The sequence below is a fragment of the Somniosus microcephalus genome, chromosome 8, assembly GCF_052327205.1.
Source record: "Somniosus microcephalus isolate GS21.2 chromosome 8, FLI_Smic_1.0, whole genome shotgun sequence".
In the NCBI taxonomy this organism is placed as follows: Eukaryota; Metazoa; Chordata; class Chondrichthyes; order Squaliformes; family Somniosidae; genus Somniosus; species Somniosus microcephalus.
Window position 1 is genome coordinate 18,905,291 of NC_140994.1, and position 23,197 is coordinate 18,928,487.

The following is a 23,197-nucleotide window of genomic DNA, read 5'->3' on the forward strand; positions in this document are numbered from 1 at the left end:
GATGCTCGACCCCCAATCCCCTCAGATCCCCGGCCTTCTGACCTCCCCCACCCCCCTCCCCGATCTCCGATCCCTTCCTCCTCTCTGCTCCAAATTGAGAGGCTGGCTGGCCGTTGGCCGTTAAATTCGGCAGGGCATTCCAGCCCACCCCTCACCCCGTTCCATATCCGCCTCGGTTAAAATTCCGGCCAATATCTCATTTTTTGGCTTAGCCTCCACTCTTGTCTGATTATGCCCGTGAAGCACCTTGGGACTTTTGTTTTAGTAGAAGGCACTACAGGAAACTCTTTGATATCCGGCACTGACGGGACTGGGATGTTGCCGATTGATTAAAAATTCCGGATGACGGAGAGGGTTATCTACCGAGGTTATTTTTAACAAACAAAAATTAAAAAATCAAGAAATGTGCAGTATACAGTAATTGGTGGATCGGAAGAAACTATCGGCAGTGCGGGAGAGTCAGACTCCTGTTATTGAGGTGTTCGGACTTCCGACAGCGCCAAGAAGCCGAGTAGTGGCAGTTTGGAGAAGTACCCCCACTGACTAACTCGGCCACCGCGGGAGACTCGGACTCGGACACATTTCCGGTTATTGAGGTGCTGTTTTCGGAGTATGAATTTTGCCAGTTAAGAGAGAATTCCGGATATTTTAGGTGCCGTTTAAACGAGTTTCCTGTATATTAATACAAATTGTTGTCGTTACCTATGAATCCCAAATCCTGCACTGCCTTCTTTAAGGTTTCATTAATTAATTTTGTGATCATTATTAATGCTTTTACACCTAGATGCTTGTCTTGCATTTGCTAACATTTCAGTTCATTTGCTATTGCGACACCTCCCCTTTCTTACATTTTTTTGCTTTCCACATAATTATGTATTCTCTGTCTAATCTCCTCTTCAAGGTCACCGACTGTATCTGGATTATGAACAGCAGTGATTTGAGGACTGAGCCCTGTGGAACCCCACTCGTCGCTGAATACCCAAAGTAAGTAAAGCTCTTTAAAGCTTCTCTATCCTACCCCGGATTTACACGCAATGATTTCAGGTTAATCTCATAAATTCAACATCACCTAACCACCAAGATGAGTGTTCTTGGGGTGACTTTGAAGCAGTGCGATTAGCAAATAGATTACTTCATTAAACTATTAAAGTAATAGAATGAACACAGAACAGGATATACTTTATCTTAACATTCATCATTTCATATCTACTCATTATCCTATGCAAATACCATGGCCATTTCAAGGACACCAAGTTTAACGATCAGTGTTGATCTGTAATACCTCATTAGCCATTCTGAGGTTGAATTTGTTGCATAATCACAGCCATTCAATGTGTATTAAACAGTTCTTTAGCTATAATAAACAGGAAAAATAAACTACAAATGCTGGGAATCTGAGCTCAAAGCTGATAAAGCTAGAATTACACAACAGACCAATCAGCATCTGTAAAAAGAAAAGTTAATGTTGAATTAACTTTTTTTTTTATACAGGTAGACTATCCTTTATCCGAAAACCTTGGGACCAGCTGTGTTTCGGTTTTCGGAATTTTTCGGATTTCAGAAGGTTTTCATCTCCGTATCTGACAACAAACACTGTTGCTTAGCAACAGCTTGTAAACACTCGGGCCCTGCCTTGGAAGCGTCTCTGAAGCTGTTGCTAAGCTACAGAGACTCTTTCCACAGCCTGGCTGTTTAAAAAAAAATGCTAGAAGAAAAAAAACCTAACAAAACGGCTGCTGATTTCTGCCGTTAGATCGAGGTTTCCAGCTCCCCCTGCTCCGTATCTGAATTCCTTGACTTAGCGGGGGTCTGGGGCTCGACTGCCACCACCAGTTGTGGGAAAGCCGGATATCGGCTGACTCCTACACTAAGCTGGCCCGTAAATCAGGTCGAGGGGGGGGGGGGGGGGGGGAAGAAAAGACTATCGGACGGGCCGCTGCAGCTATCGGACGGGCCGCTGTATTGTTGGGTTCACTCTCCCGGTACCTCCTTCACACTGCCCGGCTCGGCCTGCAATCTCCTACCCAGGAGGGAACTCTGTGACCCTCTGCCCTGCTCACAGGGAAAGGCAGAGCTCCCGGACCACTCCGGTCATGTTTGGCGCCACTCGGGTCATGTCGTGTGCACGACTTACGCTCCACGAAAAAACTTTCGGTTTTTAGAAGTGTGGATAAAGGATAGTCTACCTGTATTCGTTCTTGGGATGTGGGCGTTGTTGGCAAGGCCAGCATTTATTGCCCATCCCTAATTGCCTTAGAGAAGGTGGTGGTGAGCCGCCTTCTTGGACCGCTGCTGTCCGTGAGGTGAAGGATCTATCACAGTGCTGTTAGGGAGGGAGTTCCAGGATTTTGACAAAGCGCCGAAAATGGAACGGCCGATATACTTTCAAGTCAGGATGGCGTGTGGCTTGGAGGGAAAGGAGGTGATGATGTTCCCACGCGCCTGCTGCCCTTGTCCTTCTAGGTGTCTTTTTCTTTACAGCTGCTGACTGACCTATTATTTATTTTCATAATTTTCTGTTTTGATTTCAGAGCTCTAGTTGTTTTCAATTTAAGAGTGAAACACTTATTTGATTCATCAGTTATTAATTAGAACAGTTTGCAATCATTTTTAAAGAATAATTAAGAGCTCCTGCTCCAATCCATTATTTGTTAGATCAGTTTAAAATAAGTCCATTTCTAGGACCGAGTTAGCTTTGGTTTAGGTCCATTAATACAGATTACAGCCAAGTAACATCAATAATTTTAAAAAATTGTGCTATTTGATTAACTCATTCTACAGGAAACTCTTTTTTATCCGGCACCGACGGGACCGGCGTGGTGCCGGTTTATCAAAAAGTCCGGATTACAGAGAGGTATAGTTTAAAAGGTACAAGAGCTCCGTACACAGCAACAAATCCAGGCTTCCCTGTTGCTTAGCAACAGCTGCAGGAACCCCGGCCACAGACCAAGCATCCTTGTTGCTTAGCAACAAGTGCAGGAACCCCGGTTACACAGCCACAGGTCCAGGAACGGCCACTAATATGAAGTAAAACTTACCCGAACCTACTCCTGAATTTTGCCGGTTAACCGAGATTTCTGGTTATTTAGGTGCCGGTAAATCGAGAGTTTCCTGTAATACTTCAAAGATAGGTAAATATACTTAAAAATGAACGTCAAAAAAAATGTCGAAGAGGCCTATGGAAGCTAAAACAAAGAACCCGTGATTCAGTGCAGTTAAAGAATCTCACCTCCAATAGTAATATAACTTTGTGACCGTCTGATTGGTTTCCTTGGTTTGCTTAGGGCCATCAGCACTGCAGTTTTTGGAGAGTCCAAAAGTTCATCGGCAGAATCCCCAGTGGAGTAAGTTCTTGGTTTGATGTGAGTTTCCTTAAAACTCTCTGATCTAATGGCTGTCTCCTTCAAGAGTACTGTCCGCCCAAGTGTCCTGCTTTGCTCTGTCGCGGCCTTTCCTGTCCTCTGCTCACCTGAAATGTCAATATTTGAGGAGGGTGACAGCTGGAGGTCTGTCTGTATAGCTGTCTCTATTGTCTCTGGACGATTGTACTGCAGAGATTTGGAGTCCTCTGTGGAAATACATACATCTACCATGTCAGTTGAACTGTGGGTAGTTGGGAGGAAGACCTGTAAAGAATCACTGATGGAGCTCAAAGGTGTCCCAGATGAATGAGATGAAGTGGAAGAATTTGTGTCTGAGCCAAAACGCTGAGAATGATTATTTGTCACTGAAAAAACAAAATGGCACTGTAATTTAGGATTAGGAATAGTCATCTGGAAGAGTAAAGGTTGTATAGAACAGTATCTGCAGAGCAAAAACTTTGAATGACTCCTCTTTAGATGATTCTTCTTCCGAATGTTAGCAAAATATTAAAAAATGTGTGTCTGATCAACCTGTTTACATCATAAGCCCATTACTTTAAATTACAGGCATGCACGCCGACCCAGTTGATTTTCCGATAGTTGCTGCGCTCCGACAATTCAGTGCCCCGTGGCGCAGAATATCAACCAGCACTTACTCACCAATAACCTGCTCACTGATGCCCAGTTTGGGTTCTGCCAGAATCACTTGGCTTCAGACCTCAATACAGCCTTGGTCCAAACATGGACAAAAGATCTGAATTCTAGAGGTGAGGTAAGAGTGACTGCCCTTGACGTCAAGGCAACATCTGACCGAGTGTGGCACCAAGGAGCCCTTCTAAAATTGAAGTCAATGGGAGTCAGGGGGAAAACTCTCCACTGGCTGGAGTCATACCTAGCACAAAGGAAGATGGTTGTGGCTGTTGGGAGGCCAATCATCTCAGCCTTAGGACATCGCTGCAAAAGTTCCTCAGAGCAGTGTCCTAGGCCCAACCATCTTCAGCTGCTTCATCAATGACATTTCCTCCATCATAAGGTTAGAAGTGGGGATGTTCATTGATGACAGCACAGTGTTCAGTTCCATTCGCAATTTCTCAGATAATGAAGCAGTCCATGCCCACCTGCACCAAACCCTGGATAACATCTAGGCTTGGGCTGATAAATGGCAAGTAACATTCGTGCCACACAAGTGCCAGGTAATGACCGTCTCCAACAAGAGAAAATCTAACCACCTCCCCATGACATTCAACGGCATTAACATCGTTGAATCCCCCACCATCAACATCCTGTGGGTCTCCATTGACCAAAAACTTAACTGGGCAAGCCACATAAATAGCGTGGCTACAAGAGCAGGTCAGAGGCTGGGTATTCTGGGGCAAGTGTCTCACCTCATGACTCCCCAAAGCCTTTCCACCATCTACAAGGCACAAGTCAGGAGTGTGATGGAATACTCTCCACTTGCCTGGATGGGTGCAGTTCCAACAATACTCAAGAAGCTTGACACCATCCAGGAAAAAGCAACCTGCTTGATCGGCACCCCATCCACCACCTTAAACATTCACTCCTTCCACTACTGGTGCAAAGTGGCTGCAGTGTTGCCAAGACTTTTTCAACAGCAGCTCCCAAACCTGCGACCGCTACCACCTAGGACAAGCTAGCAGGCTCATGGGAAAACCACCTCCAAGTTCCCCTCCAAATCACACACCATCCTAACTTGGAACTGTATCGCCGATCCTTCATCGTCACTGGGTCAAAATCCTGGAACTGCTAACTAACAGCACTGTGGGAGCATCTTCACCATATGGACGGCAGCGGTTAAAGGCGGCTCACCACCACCTTCTCAAGGGCAATTAGGAATGGGCACTAAATGCTGGCCTTGCCAGTGATGCCCACATCCCGTGAATTGATTACAAAAAAAGATCCAGGAAAATCTCCCCTTATGTTTTAATGAAAAAGCATGCACTGATGATTTAAACAGGCTATGATGATTTAAACAGGCTATGATGATTTAAACAGGCTATGATCAGGCATAGATTTATAAATATTTTGCTAGTTTATGCTTACTGGCTATTTTCAACTTGGCCGCCTGGGCTATACCGGCCGCAGTGGATTGCTCACCCATTGTAGAGCCTGCCCGATTTTCATTGCATTGATTTCAATGGGATGCAATTAGGGCAGGCGATCTGCTCTGCCAGGTTACAGAGCAGGCAGTGAAGTTGAAAATTATCCCCATAATCTGTTTACACTGAGATTATGTATAAAATTGATAATATTTATTCCAAGTCTCCAGTGTAAATATGTCCTGATCAATCACTAATTATGTAAATCAATTGAAAACTCGCCCTTCTTCTGCCCGTTTCTGTGCCAATATTATATCAATAGATTAATGAGTATATCAGCGATTGTGTAGATACTCAAAGTGCACCGAGGCATAAGCCAAATCACTTTTTAAATCTAAGTTTAATACATGAGCACGGCACATACTGCTTGGATTTAGTGTTCTGGCTCCTTTATGAAGAGCGCTGATAGGTGTCGAAAACTTTCTTTCTGGTGCTCCGCCCAAAGCAGGCCAACTTTGGCCAGGATTCTGGCCTTCTGAGACAGATAGGTGTCCCAGAAGTGCCCTTGTAGTGCAGGCATCGATCAGGAGCATGTAAAGTGGGGGTCATTCTTACAAGCTCTCTCTGCGGGGTCAGCGAGTGGATGAATCTCAGTACTGCCAGCATGTGTACCCCATAGATGTTTGGCCCTGCTGTGTTTCTTTTTGGCCATTAGAATAGACATACATACCCTGAAAAAATCTACAAAACAGTAATTAAGTTGGCGTACTGCAGTCCTGATGAAGTCACAGTATAAGGTATATTTCCAGTAGTTAAGTAGTTGCTTTCCCATCTCGGTGTAAATTTATATTTTATAAAATTATGAAGTCCAACACAGGAGACTATCAGTCCCTGGTAACGTTCTGATGTACACCAAAATGTTTATCAAGGAGTCAGTGTTGAGGCTGAATGAAAGCACCTGCTTAAAGGGGAAAAGAACTTAACAGTATCTCAAAACTAACAAATATATTCCACCCAGGATCATTTTTATTGGGAAATCTAGTTGTTACTGAGTCATAAACATCCAGGAAAGGATAAAATGTACTTCCCTTGTGCTGGAAAACTGCAATGTTAGAAGCTGAATTTCTCTAAAACAAAGCAGCGTAAACTCAAGACACAGGATAAGAAACTGTATTTTTTTAGTATTCTACTGATGTGTACCATGTAGTGTCTGACAGACTCGTACAATCCTTCTTCTTAGGCAGTCCCTCGGAACCGAGGATGACTTGCTTCCACATTAAAAATGAGTTCTCAGGTGACTGATGAGTCCAATGAGGGACCTACAGTCTCTGTCACAGGTGGGGCAGACGGTGGTTGAAGGGGCGGGTGGGTGGGATGCTTGGGTTGATGTGCGCTCCTTGCGCTGCTTGCGCTTGGCTTCCGCTTGCTCCCGGCGAAGAGACTCGAGGTGTTCGGCGCCTTCCCGGATGCTTCTCCTCCACTTTGTGAGGTCTTGGGCCAGGAATTTCCAGGTGTCAGTGGGGATGTTGCACTTTTTCAAGGAGGCTTTGAGGGTGTCCTTGAAGCGTTTCCTCTGCCCACCTGGGGTTCTCTTGCCGTGTCGGAGCTGAGTAGAGCGCTTGTTTTGGGAGTCTCGTATCGGGCATGCGGACAATGTGACCCGTCCAACGGAGCTGATCGAACGTGGTCAAAGCTTCGATGCTGGGGATGTTGGCCCAAGCGAGAACACTGACATTGGTGCGCCTATCCTGCCAATAGATTTGCAGGATCTTGCGAAGGCTGCATTGGTGGTACCTCTCCAGTGCTTTGAGGTGCCTGCTGTACATGGTCCATGTCTCTGAGGCATACAGCAGGGCGGGTATCACTGCTGCTCTGTAGACCATGAGCTTAGTGCTGTATTTGAGGTCCTGGTCTTCAAACACTCTCTTCCTCAGGCAACCGAAGGCTGCACTGGCACACTGAAGCCAGTGTTGGACTTCGTCATCGACGTCTGCCCTTGTTGACAGTAGGCTCCCAAGGTATGGAAAGTGGTCCACATTGTCCAAGGCCTTGTCGTGGATTTTGATAATGGGTGGGGGGGGGCAGGTTGGTAGAGGACCTTTGTCTTACGGATGTTTAGTGTAAGGCCCATGCTCTCGTACGCTTCGGTGAAGCTATTGACGATGGTTTGGAGTTCGACCTCCGAGTGAGCGCAGACACAAGCGTCGTGTGCATACTGTAGTTCGACGACAGAGGATGGGACGACCTTGGATCTGGGCAGGAGGCGACGGAGGTTGAACAGTTTCCCGTTTGTTCTGTAAATTAGCTCCAATCCAGTGGGGAGCTTACTGAGGGTGAGATGGAACATTGCAGCAAGGAAGATCGAGAAGTGCGTTGGTGCGATGACACAGCCTTGCTTGACCCCGGTCCGTACGTGAATTGGGTCTGTGGTGGAACCGTTGGTCAGGATCACGGCTTGCATGTCATCGTGAAGCAGGCGGAGGATGGTGACAAACTTTTGAGGGCAGCCGAATATATGGGCACACACATACACCTAGAATTTCCACGGTGGTTCTCCAGTGGGAGATCGGCAGAAGCTCCATAGAAATGGCTAAAAACGGGCGTTTCTTTAGGTTGTTCCTCTACAGTTTCCACTCTGCTGAAGTTCTGGCAGGATCTTGGGAAAACCCCATGGAAATTCAAGGCTATAATGTCTGACGTGGTGAGTTCCCTATTTCAACTGTCGGATGGGGAAAGAGAGTAACCAGTCAAATCAAGGTAGTTCCCCAGAAAGACTGAACAGTGGGGTAGCCAGAGTAGGTGGTCTAATTCCTCTCATTCCCAGGCAAGAAAGGAGATAGACCACTTTTGAGAAAACCTGATTGCTTAAAAATGTCCTTTTTTAAAATTAGGAGCAAAAGACCAGGGATTTTGGTTGAAGGAAAATCCTTTTAACAAACTGTTAACGATTTACAATGATAGTTTCGTAAAATAGTTTTTCAACTCTACGTACAGAGAGGAAAATAACCCTTGAATCTTACTCCATTTGATTGAAGAAATGTGGCAAAACAAAATATGAGTGAAAGTTGCCTAGTTCTTCACATCAGAAAATCGACAAGCAGTGCCTGATTGTAATATTTATTGAGGCTTCTGTATTGTACTCACATTTAGTCAGCCAGCTGTATTCTGCCACCATTTCCTTGTAAGCAGGATATCTGCCAACCTCCTGAGCAGAGACATGAAATATATCAGTGATTTCACCAAAGTGTATTTAGAAGAGAATTTGATCTGAGAACCTGCTAAATAATAAATTCCCTGAAGCCCTCTTCATGGGTGAAAAGGTACATGGGGGACATTACATGACAACAGCACACACTCAGCTGCTGCAAATACTAGCCACCTGGGAACTTTTAACTGTCCAGAACATTCAAGATCATTCTTGCAGTCAAATGTAATCTCCACTCTGTTTATGTTATGTAAAATACTCTTGGCTCTTCAAACTAGTTAGAATTCAGCAATTTTAATACTACATTCTGTTTTAGAACCGTATGTATTTTTTGGAATTTATTGAAGATAACAATGGTTCTATACTGTTAGTTGATCTTTGGCGGGACAGCTGTTGGGAGCACCACAATTGTCCTCAGCAGCCCAGACCTACGGAGGGGAGGGGGAACAAAATCAGCCAGCTCATTGTTGCTATCCATTGACTCCTACTGGAAAGTGCATGTATGTGGACATCAGATAAGGCCAGGATTTGTCTCAACTGTCATGTCCTTATCCTTATGTCCCCACAGTCAAACCATCCATCAAGACTCACTGTCTAGGAACATAGGAACAGGAGTAGGCCATTTAGCCCCTCGAGCCTGTTCCACCATTTAAAGAGATCATGGCTGATCTGCGACCTAGCTCCATATACCCGCCTTTGCCCCATTTCCCTTAATACCTTTGGTTAACAAAAATCTATCAATCTCAACTTTAAAATGAACAACTGACCTAGCATTGACTGCCGTTTACGGAAGAGAGTTCCAAACTTCTACCACCCTTTGCATGTAGAAGTGTTTCCTAACTTCACTCCTGAAAGGCCTGGCTCTAATTCTTAGGCTAGTCCTAAACTCCCCAACTAGCAGTAAAAGTTTCTCTCTATCGACTCTATGAGTTCCCCTTATTATCTTGAAAACTTTCTTCAAATTACCCTTAACCTTCTAAATTCCAGGGAATACAACCCTAGTTTGTGTAATCTCTCCTCATAATTTAACCCTTGGAGTCCAGGTATCATTTCTAGGTTCACAAATGGAAAATGGCCACTTGATTGAGGTACCAGAAGGCAACTGTCACCTGTGGAACCATACTCTAATGGGAGTCAGCACTTTCAGGAGAGGAAATTGACAAAAAATAAATGGCGGAGAGGCATTCAGACCTTAACGCAGCTGGTTAAGTACCAACATGCCACATCACAGTGGTCGCATAGTAATTTGCTTCCACAATTTCTCATACAAGTTGGTAAACTGAGTTACATCACAATGTTAATTAATTACAATATAGAAAGCTTAAGAAATCCTAATTTTTCCTATTAATTAACAAAGAAACCCACTTGTAAATGTGTAATATAGCCAAACCTTACAATATCTCAAGCATAATGTTCTGAATCTTTGGGGGTCGATATTAAACCCCCCATGACGGACAGGAGGGGATCGGGGGTTAAAAGTTTTAAATTGCGAAACATGAGCCAAACCCACCATGTACGCGCTCGTTACTGTATTTACGGTGACAGGTTGCATGGCATGCCTGCGTCCTGGTCTCGAGAGGCGGGACACTTCATTATAATATTTAAATCAAGCTCCTACAGTGCATTGGGAGCCCGATTTAAATTTAATGTTGGCCGGTCAGATTTCCCAGCGCTCAGGGAACCCGGCAACAAAATGGAGATGGGAGCAGCTGGATCAAGCAGGGAAGTGCTTTTTATAGCACTGCTTGTGAGCCAGGAGGAACAGTAGTGCTCCCCATGGCCCCTCAAGCAAATCTTCTGCCAATCACGGTCTCCCCTCACTGCTGCGATCACCAATCGCAACACCCCCCCCCACCCCCCCCAGACAATCTCAAATTCAACCCCCCACCACCAACCCCGATTTTTGCCTCCCTCCCTGGACTTAAATGTGATGCAATGCAATTATCATGGTCTTTAAGAAACTGCAAAGGTTCATGTTTCTGAGTGAAACTATGGGGGTAATTTTAACCCCCTAGAACGGCAAGATTGGGTGCGGGAGAGCAGTAAAAAAAAATTAAATTTCAACCTCAACCCCAACTTGCCCACTTCCGGTTTTAATGGAGGCGGGTGACCAATCTGCTCTCAGGAGGTGGGTCAGTCAGTAAAATCTTTTAACGAGGCTGCGTGTCGCATTTTTACAAGCTTTTTTTAAACTAATTTTGGCTTGGTTTCCCAGGCCTCGGGAAACCCGGCAGGAAAAAGGAGGCGAGTAGAGCCAGATCTATAAGGTACAGCACTACCTGTTGGCCAGGACGGGCAGGAGTGTTTCCTCCTGGCCCAACAAGCTTACCTTCTTCCTTCCCCGCGACCGAGAGCTCTTCATCGACCACGATCCTCACCTCCGTGTGATCTCTCCCTCCATCCCTCACTCCTCTCTGCTCCCTGGCTGGCTTTCCCGCCTGACAGTCAGGCAGCCTGCCAATCAGGGCGGGAAACCTGGTGAAAGAATTTAAAAGGCGTCCTGCTGTTAATTTCGCAGGACGTCCAGTAAGCCTGCATTTCCGGGTTTCCCGTCCCGAACTCCTCCTCCCCGCCTCCCTATAAATATCGGGGCCAATGTTTCCGTTCCATTGTTGCAGAGCAGATTATTAAAATACATTTTGGAAGATATTCAGCACTGAGATTCAATAGCTTCCAGATTTGTGAAGTTTTTATTTACTTTACCATCTGTTATTTTCATTGATACATCATTAGATGAAAGCACTGTCAATTGCTGTGATCTCAAGGGTATAATTACCTTCTGTAACACTAACAGCAAAATGATATAGCTACATGATTCATGAAAAAGAGTGCAGTCATTTTGTGATTTGCAGTATATTGCCAGGGTATTCACGATGCAGTATATATAACAATTATCATTTCAATACAAACCATACACACAAAGTACTCTTAAACAGCAGATTACTGTCACACTTCTTTCTTTTACAGCTGTTAGTCTAGTTGTGTACAAACAGATCAGTTTAATAGCTCATTAATTGATGAATGCTGGAGTTTAGCCAAGGTAAATGCAATTTGCCAAATCCCAATGTTAATATGAAAACAGAATGTTTTCTACATAAATATATTTATACTGTATGCTAGCAATTTTTTTTTAAATACAGCCAGTAAATCTGTACTGTATCCTGCATAAAAGTGTTTGGAAAGGGAAAATCCTCCAATTCTGCACTAACATACATTGTAGATACAGTGATACTTTCATGTGTTTACCTTAATTGTCAGCATAATGTGTGTGTAACTCTTCAGGATTTCCACTGCTTTGCTGTGGGTGATTTTCTCAAAGCTTATTCCATTGGCTGCCAGGATCTGGTCACCAACTTTAATGCCATTCTGCTCTGCTAGTCCTCCAGGATCAACTCTGCCATTAAATAATTAACTTTAATACAGAGGGGCTCAATAAGACAGAAGGCAAAACGACGCAAGCAATCAGGGCATGTGACGGTTCAGTTGATTTTTTACTGTACAAATCAGCAAGGTCTGGCTGTACTAAATGAGTGATTTCTGGCAGGGCAGTAGGGGGGTGACGACAATTGGCCGTAGTACCTTTAGATTACGAAGGGTAGGGTAAAACCAGACAGGATTTCTGCTTCCGACAGTTATCCCGCAATCACTGCTGAAAATATGGATGTCAGGTAAGGGCAGAAGTGGGCTCAAGCTTATGCTGCACCCCACAACTGAATGGCCTGCAACACTCACTATCTCGGCTAACAGATAAAGAATAACCACTTGGGGAAGATACTGACAAGCCCCTGGTGGCCACAGAACCACAGCCCAGAATGGAGTTAACATCGTCAAGAGGAGATGAAGGGAGATTAATAAGTTGGTGGGAAATAAAAGTAATCATTGTGCTTTTGAAAAAGCTAAGTGGAGCATTCAAAAAAGGAAATGGCCCTGGGCTTAACTATGTTGTGAGCCTTTCTTCAAGGCACTGTGCAGAAAAATAAAGAGATGGGGGTGAAATGGTCAACACTAGTGCAAAACGGTCAACACCAGTAGTGCAAAACAGGCTGATGGCAAATCGCGCCCAATTTATATTCCATTGACTTCAATTAAAAATCAATTTGGGCGCAGTGTAAAATGGGCAGCTGGTTTGCCAATTTGACCAGCCGTTGATCAATTTCATCTCCATAGACTGTGCAACATAGAAGCAGAATGCATTATTATATAGATATATACTTTTAAATATTAAATAGCAGAGCAAAATGATGCACATCTGATGAACAAAGTATATGAAATTTGCACTGAAGCATAAAAATGCTCTATTTGTGACAAGCAAGTTCCACTGCAAACAGCATGTATGAAATCAAACCCACATCCTTCTTGTTTTGTGCAGTCATGTGCATGATCACAATTACATCATCCCTCTCTTAACAAGAAGTTCATGTGCATGTTTTAAACTACAATTCAACATGATTAGTTAGAACAAAAAAGAATTTTGGCTGGCATGAATGAAAATGCTTTCATTCGAAATCCATTTGTTTGTGACTTGCTATTGATTTTCTGAGCACGGCGTATTTGACCTCTCGCAAGCACATAAGGATATATTTTCCAACCAAGGACTATTCTGGTATGAATGCTAAATGTGGCTGGATTAAATTTCTCCTTGAATTATTTTAAAATTGGTATTAATCAGTTTAGAATCAATGGATTTTGTCTACATTAAAAAAGTGTAGATCATAATCCTTTTTGACCCAGTGCCTGCGAGAAGTTTAAGGGTTAAGTGTTTGATTAAAAAAATATATAGAATAGGGATCATGAGACTCACGCTTTAAACAGTTTAATACCCAGCAAAATCAATATGCTGATTAGCTTTGTATGCCATTTCAAGAGAAATCTGGACCTTACCTGGACACATATATTCCCAAACCAAATTCCTTCCCGCCTCGGATATTAAAACCTAGGCACACATCATCTGAACTGGTGTAAAGATGGATAATGCTCCTGGCTCCATCCTCGGATAGACTGTCTGCAGAATTCCGAGTTCTTTCTGCTATTATCCTTCTTGTTGCTGTGTCAACCCTAGTTGGAAAAAAAACAGGTTTTCCAGCTCTGTGTACTCAGTGAAGCATTAACAACACTTTATATGCAGTAAATAAAAGGAGATGTTTGGTTGTGACACCAATCATAATTTTACACATAATTACATAGAAATTACAACGGGCCATTTGGTCCAACCAGTCCTGGTTGGTGTTTATCCGCCACATCAACAGTCGTCCAAATCCCATGTGCCTGCCCTATTCCCACATCCTTTACCCCCCTTTCCTTCAAACACCCATCCAATTTCTGCTTACGAGTTGACATGGTCTCGATTTCAATCACTAGCTCCGGTGCTTCACAGTCCTTTCTTGCCATATCGCTCATATTTGTATCTTCAAAACTGAATGAACAGTTTGCAATTTGAAGGATTTTGTGGTAATTGTTTCTGAAAGATGCATATATGTGGCACAGCATACGGAAAGAAGCTGGTAATTGGACAAACGGGCTATCTCCGACACTTGTTAATCGTCTGGAGAATTGCTTCTGTTACCTCCAGCCTCGACTATTTCAATGCTCTCCTGGCTGACCTTTCATCTTTCACCCTCCGTAAACTTCAGCTCATCCGACAATCTGATGCCCGTGTCCTAACTCACACCAAGTCCCGTTCACCCATCACCCCTGTGCTCTCGGACCTACAGTGGCTACAGGTCCAGCAACACCGCAAATTTAAAATTCTCATCCTTGTAATCAAATCTGTCAATGGGCTCACCCCTCCCCATCTCTGTAACCTCCTCTAGCACTACAACCCTCCGAGAACTCGGCGTTCCTCCAATTCTGGCCTCTTGGACATCTCGGGTTTCCTTCGCCCCATCATTGGCGGCCGTGCCTTCAGCCATCTAGGCCCTAAGCTCATGAATTCCCTTCCTAAACCTCTCCGCCTGTCTCTCCTCATTTAAGATGCACCTTAAAACCTACCTCTTTCACCAAGCTTTTCATCACTAGTCCTAGCATCACCTTATAAGGCTGGTTGTTAGATTTTGTCTGATAACGCTCCTATGAAGAGCCTTGGGATATTTTACTATGTTTAAAGTGCTATATAAAGGCAAGTTGTTATTGAATTTATTGTGAATTATTTTGGATAATTATGCTATGTCCTTTTTCAGCTGTGTCCCTATAATTATTTATAATTGATACCATGTACAGCCAGACACTGCATTTACTGAATCTGTTGATAAAATATAAAGAGATGCAATATGTGTTAAGGGCCATTAATCTCTTATGGTGAGATTTTAAAATGTTCATGTATGTGCAGATTGACTTTTAAATCTCAGCCATAGGAGCTGTCATTTTGATTGAGCATTGCACCAATTTTGTGTATTTGTATTTTATCCATGCAAATGGCAGACATCCCTTGCAAGCATCAATGAATGTACATGTTGAAATCGGGCACTTTGAAATAGTTATTGATTATACTGGGAATATTACTTCATGTAAATGACCCCAATTGATCCATCGGTCATACCAGTGTAAAAGTCACACTTGCTGATCCTGTTGGCAGGTTTGCAGATCGGAAGAACCTCTGTGATGTGCAATTTATTTACCGGATTTTATAATATGAACTTTTTCTACGGGGACAGAAATTTTGAAACAATTTGGCACTTAATCCAAACATGACAGCTTTGACAGCAATACAAACTATTCCATTCACTAACCATTTGTTATACTTTTATCTTTATTTGCCGACTTAAATAAAATTTTAATAAAATTATTTGGATTCCAGAGTGTAAAATTTAATAAAATCATTTGGATTCCAGAGTGTAAAATTTAAAACAGTATCAGTAGGGCCATTTATGTGGGAATTTATAGAGATTGAAGGATTAAGAACTACTTCATATAATAAATACTTTATTTTCTAGTTCTAGTGTATTAATGCTACTTTTAAAAAATTTATTCACGGGATGCAGGTGTCGCTGGCAAGGCCAGCATTTATTGCTCATCCCTAATTGCCCTTGAGAAGGTGGTGGTGAGCCGCCTTCTTGAACCGCTGCAGTCCGTGTGGTGAAGGTGCTCCCACAGTGCTGTTAGGGAGGGAGTTCCAGGATTTTGACCCAGCGACGATGAAGGAACGGCCGATATATTTCCAAGTCAGGATGGTGTGTATCTTGGAGGGGAGCTCTGAGGTGGTGGTGTTCCCACTGTGCCTGCTGCCCTTATTCTTCTAAGCGCTAGAGGTCACGGGTTTGGGAGGTGCTGTCGAAGAAACCTTGGCGAGTTGCTGCAATGCATCTTGTAGATGATACACACTGCAGCCACGGTGCGCCGGCAGTGGAGGGAGTGAATGTTTAAGGATGGGATGCCAATCAAATGGGCTGCTTTGTCCTGGATGGTGTTGAGCTTCATGGCAAATAAGTGGAATAATCACAAATCCTCAACTTGGTAGAAAAAGTACTCAACATATATAAACTGAATTTAATCAGTGAATTAGGTGATGAAGCAAGACATCAGAAAATGGGATATACAGATTTAAACAAATTGTTTAATTTGCTTTTGACTCCAAAAAGGATGCAAAGTAATTGTTTCAAGACTGACAAAATCATTAACCCAAATGTATAGTCCAAAATGGAAGTTATTTTTCAAAATTATTTTATAGTTTCGTCAATAGGTTGTGATGAAAACTCATCAAACTGGCAACATGTAATGTATGGACTAAACTGGATTAATGGCATATTGTTTCAAAATTATAAATGAGGTGATATTAATTCATATAAATAGCCCGGATACAAAACACTGGTGATTTAATTTTCCTTACATCATTGAGTATTCGTGATGATATCTCTTCTATGGGAGTATAATTTTGAATACAATTTTCTTATTCATTGATCTCCTATTTATTCAGATAAAGGGTTTGGGATTAATTTCCTGTTCCATTCAAACTCAAGCAGCCAATTAAGGTTCCAAACCTAGTCAGTCAATGTTCACCATTGGTCACATTATTAGTATATACATTTCTTTCTGTAATTTCTAGCACTCTATATATAGCTATATTTTAAAACTGGCAAATCATAAAGTTAGCGAGCTGTACTTGACAATGACTTTTAACTTTAATTTCTGCTGGTGAGATTGGCAAAATGGTGAGGATAAGGGATGGCTTGACTGTGATGCTTCCCACGGTTGAATAGTCTGCCACCACTCACTGCATATAAACTTATATGAAGAATAACCACTTCAACAAAGTATTAGAGGGACACCAATGGAACTGTAGCCAAACGGGAGGCTCCAGCTTCAGGAGAGGAAAGGAGGAAAAGGAATAAAACTGGGGGAAGAATAAAGTTAAAAGTGAAGTGTGAAAAATATGTACAGTTCCATTATTGTTTTGCTCTCTTTGGACAATCTCTGGATATACCAATACGCTCATATATTGCTCTTTACTAATGAATTCGTACCAACTTCCTCCCCTTCTATCCTTTGCTGAAGACACTGACTGCTAGGTGGGACATGTTTCCCTCCAGTACCTGCCTGAAGTTACCATTATACATGTGCGAGCATGGACAGCGAGCGTTCGCAGCTATTCAACTACGGAGTTATCAGAGCCAGCCCAATCTGGTTTTCACCAATATCCACCCACATGGACTTCCTGCAGGAGTCAGTGGATAACAAAAAGGAGCGGGGACTGTGGGGGGTGCGGAGGCTGATTGTAGTGCCCCAGTTGCCACCCCAGCAGAAGTCAATTATTTCCACACAGAACAGCGAATTCCCACATTCACATATTTTCTTTTTATGCTCTTCAATCTGCCTGGTACGCAAGTTCACTGATGAGACCTGTTCGTGATAACACCTGTTCTCACAAAAAGGTTAGTATAATTGGCCTTTAATGAAAAGGATTACCTTCTCAGATAGAAAATAATTCACAAATGTACCTCTGTAAGACATAAGGGTTGAGCACCCTACACTGAAAGTACTTGCCCCGATAGCTACAGTTTCCTTTAAATAACATAATTTTATCACATATTCCTTCTCGTTTAAAATGATGGGACTCGATCTTCAAACTGTTCTGCACCCTATTCGTAAACTTACTGCTTTCGGCACCTTTGTACTATCATTTAAAATGGGACTGTTGTGTAGTTTATTAATATTAGAACTAAATATACATCACGCAATCTGTATACATGTGCACCATGTACATCCCTACTTAGCACAAAAATGAGGGAGAAAGAACAAAACAGTACAAAATGTGAATGCATAGTTATACATACAGTACACTATAATTTCTTCAAGAGATCGTAGCCTGGCTGCACATACAAGAAAGACACCTTTGGAGACAGCAGTGATGGCGTGTCATCACCATTTGTAACTGGCAAAAAAAAAACATTCAAAAAGTAAAACACTATATGATTATTGTCCTTGATGTGACAGGGGTTCAGAGCAACTTTTGTAATCCCCTCCCCCCCCCAACCAAATCATCAAGAATGCTAGAAAATACTCCTTCAAATCTCAACTGGTTGTACAGCCTTGCCTCTTCATTCCCCACCCCCAATGCATGTGAAAGTACTAGCATTAGACAGAAAGACATTGGAAAAACATTCTAATTTATGAATTGTGTGTTTATCTAGTGGTAATGTAGAGAACTTTTACACAAAATTGCTTGTAGTCCCTGCTAGCACTGGCATTAGTACCAAATGTAGAATCAGGCTTATTTCATTTTCACTTCATCTGTGTCGCAGATTTCTATAAACAGCAAGACTGACTGAATTTTCCTGATTAGGATAGGAAATCTACTGAGAATGAGATGGAATAAAAAAAGATCGGTTCTCCTTTGCATTTTGATGAGATGTTGAAATAACTCACAGAAACGTGCGACTATATCAGATGTGATGTTGACCAGGTCAGAGTCTCATCAGTTCACACTTGGGAGATGAAATTGCTCCTGTTCATAACTTTAACAAAAAAAGCATTGCGCGTGCACGATGCAATTTCCTGTTTGCACTCTTGACGACCGATTTGTTATTGACAAGACAAATTTTAACCCAGGATCCCTTATAATCCAAATAACTGCATGAATTCTGCATCGGGTTACATCTGCCTCTTCCTTCACATAGAAACTAGGAGCAGGAGTAGGCCATTCGGCCCTTCGAGCCTGCTCCGCCATTCAACGAGATCATGGCTGATCATCCAAACCCTAGCACCCGGTCCCTACACCGACAGCCATCCCACCCAAGCCCTATCCCCGTAACCCCGCGTATTTAATCCCCCCTAACACTAAGGGCCAATTTTTATCCTGGCCAATCAACCTAACCCGCACATCTTTGGACTAATGCATTTTAAAATCGTCAGTGTTGTTACTAAGGCTTTAAGCTAGATTCTGCTTCAAATGCTCATCACTTGCAAGCCCAGAGCAACACAAAAAATGTGCTGCTTCCAATTGTTCATACATACTGTTTACTTACCATGTGGTCAGTTCTCTAGAAAACTTGATCCCTGGCACTTTTCCCAAGCGTCTTACTATCAAACGTAAGCGATGGCTTCCAGTGAGCACAGTGACAGCACTTCCCATAGTGATATTCTCTAAACTGATTCCATTAACCTCCATAATTTTATCACCTAAGCAGAGGCCACTTTGCTCTAGGCAGAAAGAAACAAAGCAAAAATAAACCCATTGATAATCTGTGAAAGTTTCACTGCTCAGTGGTTGCAATATATTATGTCCTCCTCGTACCAGGCTCACTCCTTCAGACACAAGCCTGATAACAAGCAGCAGATCTTAAAAAGAATCCTAGAAATTTACAGTACAGAAGGGGGGAATGTGGCCCATCGTGTCTGTGCCGACTGAAAAAGAGCTATCCAGCCTAATCCCACTTTCCAGCTCTTGGTTCGTAGCCTTGTCGGTTACAGCACTTCAACTATCCAAGTACTTTTTAAATGTGATGAGGGGTTTATAAGAACATAAGAATTTGGAGCAGTAGGCCATACAGCCCTACGGCCCTTCGAGCCTGCCCCGCCGTTCAGTAAGATCATGGCTGATCATCGACCTCAACTCCACTTTCCCGCCCGATCCCCATATCCCTTGATTCCCCTCGAGTCCAAAAATCTCTCTATCTCCGCCTTGAATATAGTCAACGACTGAGCATCCACTGCCCTTTGGGGTAGAGAATTCCAAAGATTCACAACCCTCTGAGTGAAGAAACTCCTCCTCATTTCAGTCTTAAATGGCCAACCCCTCATTCTGAGACTATGCCCCCTCGTTCTAGACTCTCCAGCCAGGGGAAACAATCTCTCAGCATCTACCCTGTCAATCCCTCTCAGAATCTTATATGTTTCAATGAGATCACCTCTCATTCTTCTAAACGCCAGAGAGCATAGGCCCAATCTGCTCAATCTCTGCTCATAGGACAACCCTCTCACCCCAGGGATCAATTTAGTGAATCTTCATTGCACCGCCTCTAAGGCATGTATGCCCTCTCAGATAAGGAGACCAAAACTGTGCACAGTACTCCAGGTGTGGTCTCACCAAGGCCCTGTACAATTGTAGTAAGACTTCCTTACTCTTATACTCCAACCCCCTTGCAATAAAGGCCAACATGCCATTTGCCTTCCTAATTGCTTGCTGTACCTGCATGCTAACTTTCTGTGTTTCCTGTACGAGGACACCTAAATCTCTCTGAACACCAACATTTAATAGTGTGTCACCATTTTTAAAATATTCTGTTTTTCTATTCTTCCTATCAAAGTGAATAACCTCACATTTCTCCACATTATACTCCATCTGCCACCTTATTGCCCACTCACTTAACCTGTCTATATCCCTTTGCAGGCTCTTTGTGTCCTCCTCACCGTTTACTTTCCCACCTAGCTTTGTATCGTCAGCAAACTTGGATACATTGCACTTGGTCCCTTCATCCAAGTCATTAATATAGACTGTAAATAGCTGAGGCCCAAGCACTGATCCTTGCGGCACCCCACTAGTTACAGCCTGCCGACCTGAAAATGACCAGTTTATCCCTACTCTCTATTTTCTGTCCGTTAACCAATCCTCTATCCATGCTAATATATTACCCCCAACCCCATGAGCACTTACCTTGCATAGTAATCTTTTGTGTGGCACCTTATTGAATGCCTTTTGGAAATCCAAATATACTAATCCACTGGTTCCCCTTTATCTACCCTGCTAGTTACATCCTCAAAAAACTAATAAATTTGTCAAACACGATTTCCCTTTTATAAAACCATGTTGACTCTGCCTAATCATATTATGATTTTCTAAGTGGCCTGTTGCCACTTCCTTAATAATGGATTCCAACATTTTCCCAACGACTGATGTCAGGCTAACTGGCCTGTAGTTACCAGTTTTCTCTTTCCCTCCTTTCTTGAATAGTGGGATTACATTTGCTACCTTCCAATCCACTGGGACCATTCTAGAATCTAGGGAATTTTGGAAGATCAAAACCAATGCATTCACTATCTCTGCAGCCACCTCTTTTAGAACCCGGATGTAGGCCGTCGGGTCCAGGGGATTTGTCGGCTTTTAGTCCCATTAGTTTCTCAAGTACTTTTGCTCTGATAGTAATTACTTTAAGTTCCTCACTCTTATTAGCCCCTTGGTTCCCCACTATTTTTGGTAGGCTTTGTGTCTTCTACTGTGAAGACAGAAACAAAATATGTTTAAAGTCTCTGCCATTTCCTTACTCCCTATTATAATTTCACCTGTCTCAGCCTCTAAGTGACCAACGCTTACTTTTGCTACTCTCTTCCTTTTTACATACTTGTAGAAGCTCACAATCTGTTTTTATATTTCTTGCTAGTTTACTCTCATTCTATTTTCTCCCCTTTTTATCAATTTTTTTGTCATCCTTTGCTGGTTTCTAAAGCTCTCCCAATCCTCAGGCTTACTACTATTCTTCGCAACATTATAAGCCTCTTCTTTTAATCTAATATACTATACTTAACTTCTTTAGGTAGCCACGGATGGGATCACTTTTCCCATGGAGTTTTTATTTCTCAATGGAATGTATATTCGTTGAGAATTTTAGAATATTTCTTTAAATGTTTGCCACTGCTAATCTACCATCATATCTTTTAATCTAATTTCCCAATCTACCTTAGCTAACTCGCCCCTCATACCTATGCAATTGGCTTTATTTAAGTTTAAGACTCTTGTTTCCAACTGAAGTATTTCACTCTCAAACTCAATGTGAAATGTTATCATATTATGATCACTCTTCCCCAGATGATCTTTTACTATGAGATTACTAAGCAACCCTGTCTCATTACACAATACAAGATCTAAAACAGCCTGTTCCCTGGTTGGTTCCATGACTTACTGTTCTAGGAAACTGTCTTGAATGCATTCCATGAACTCGTCCTCCAGACTACCTTTGCCAAACGTTGACTCTATTTTCTCTCCACGGATGTTGCCTGGCCTGCTGAGTTTTTCCAGCATTTTCTGTTGTTATTTCAGATTTCCAGCATCTGCAGTATTTTGCTATCGTACCTTTGCCAATTTACCAGTTTCTGCCTCTACCACCCTTTCAGGCAGTGAGTTTCAGACCACCACCGCCACCCTCTGGGTGAAAAAGTTCTCAACTCCCCTCTAATCCTTCTACCAATTACTTTAAATCTATGTCCCCTGGTTATTGATCTGTCTGCTAAGGTAAAGTTAATTCTCTGACCAGGAATCGAACCCGAGTCTTCAGGTGAGAATCTGTTGACCGCATTTCTGCTCTGAGCTGCTCCTACAATAACTAACCCAGCAGAGATTTCAGTGAAGGGGGAGAGGGATAAAGCAATGGTAACTGCTAACATGTTTAAAGAACAAGATAATACAGGTACAGCTAACTTGAGTCCTTAATCTCCAAGCCAAAAATCAATTAGTGCATTAAAATTCAGAATTTATTAGAATGTTATTTTTAAATATAGTAAAAGACATGACTTACCAGCTGCACTTCCTTCTTCTACTCTGCTAACAAATATTCCAAGACCATGTTCAGAGCCCCCACGGACACTGAATCCCAACTTCCCATCAAGGCTTTTCCCCACTGTGATGGTGTGGATTGCCTCAGCTGAATCACTTTCTTCAGTGCCAGCTGTGGGAAATATTAGCAGAGTTTAATATATTTCATTGCATTGATTTGATCTGTCTGAATCTCATAACGGGTGAAGGACATGTAGCTCCCTACAGAGAATGAGAAGAAATTAATTCAGAAAAAGCAGTCAAAGAATCACCTGGCTCTCTCACAATTCTTGAACTAACTTAAAAGCAGCAAAAGCCACTCTGCATTCATGCTGTAAATACTAGTACTGACATCAACATTGATAGTTATAGCAGTCACATCCTGAATAATGGCGTAACATCCTACCACAGGAAACTCTTTGGTATCCGGCACCGACGTGTTGCTGGTTGATAAAAAATTCCGGATAACGGAGAGGTATATCTACCAAGGCTATTTTTAACAAACAAAAATAAAAAAAAATCAAGAAATGTGCAGTATAATTGGGTACTCACCTACAGAATGTTGTGTTAAATGGATGGTGGAAGATGCTTGATTAAGTACAGTAATGCCAGTTGA

The 23,197-nt window shown here is 42.6% G+C and overlaps 1 protein-coding gene across 2 annotated transcripts in view; it reads right to left on the reverse strand.

Annotated features, from left to right (window-relative positions):
- The window catches only part of pdzd7a (PDZ domain containing 7a), an 85,720-nt gene that overhangs the window by 54,869 nt on the left and 7,654 nt on the right, over positions 1-23,197 (reverse strand). For both annotated transcript variants that reach the window (XM_085994316.1, XM_085994315.1), the window contains exons 3-8: positions 22,565-22,714; positions 19,082-19,256; positions 13,506-13,679; positions 11,871-12,018; positions 8,564-8,624; positions 3,230-3,727 (exon numbers count right to left, since the gene is read on the reverse strand). In XM_085994316.1, the coding sequence (XP_085850442.1) occupies positions 3,230-3,727; positions 8,564-8,624; positions 11,871-12,018; positions 13,506-13,679; positions 19,082-19,256; positions 22,565-22,714 (1,206 nt within the window). The remainder of the gene's footprint in view (positions 1-3,229; positions 3,728-8,563; positions 8,625-11,870; positions 12,019-13,505; positions 13,680-19,081; positions 19,257-22,564; positions 22,715-23,197) is intronic.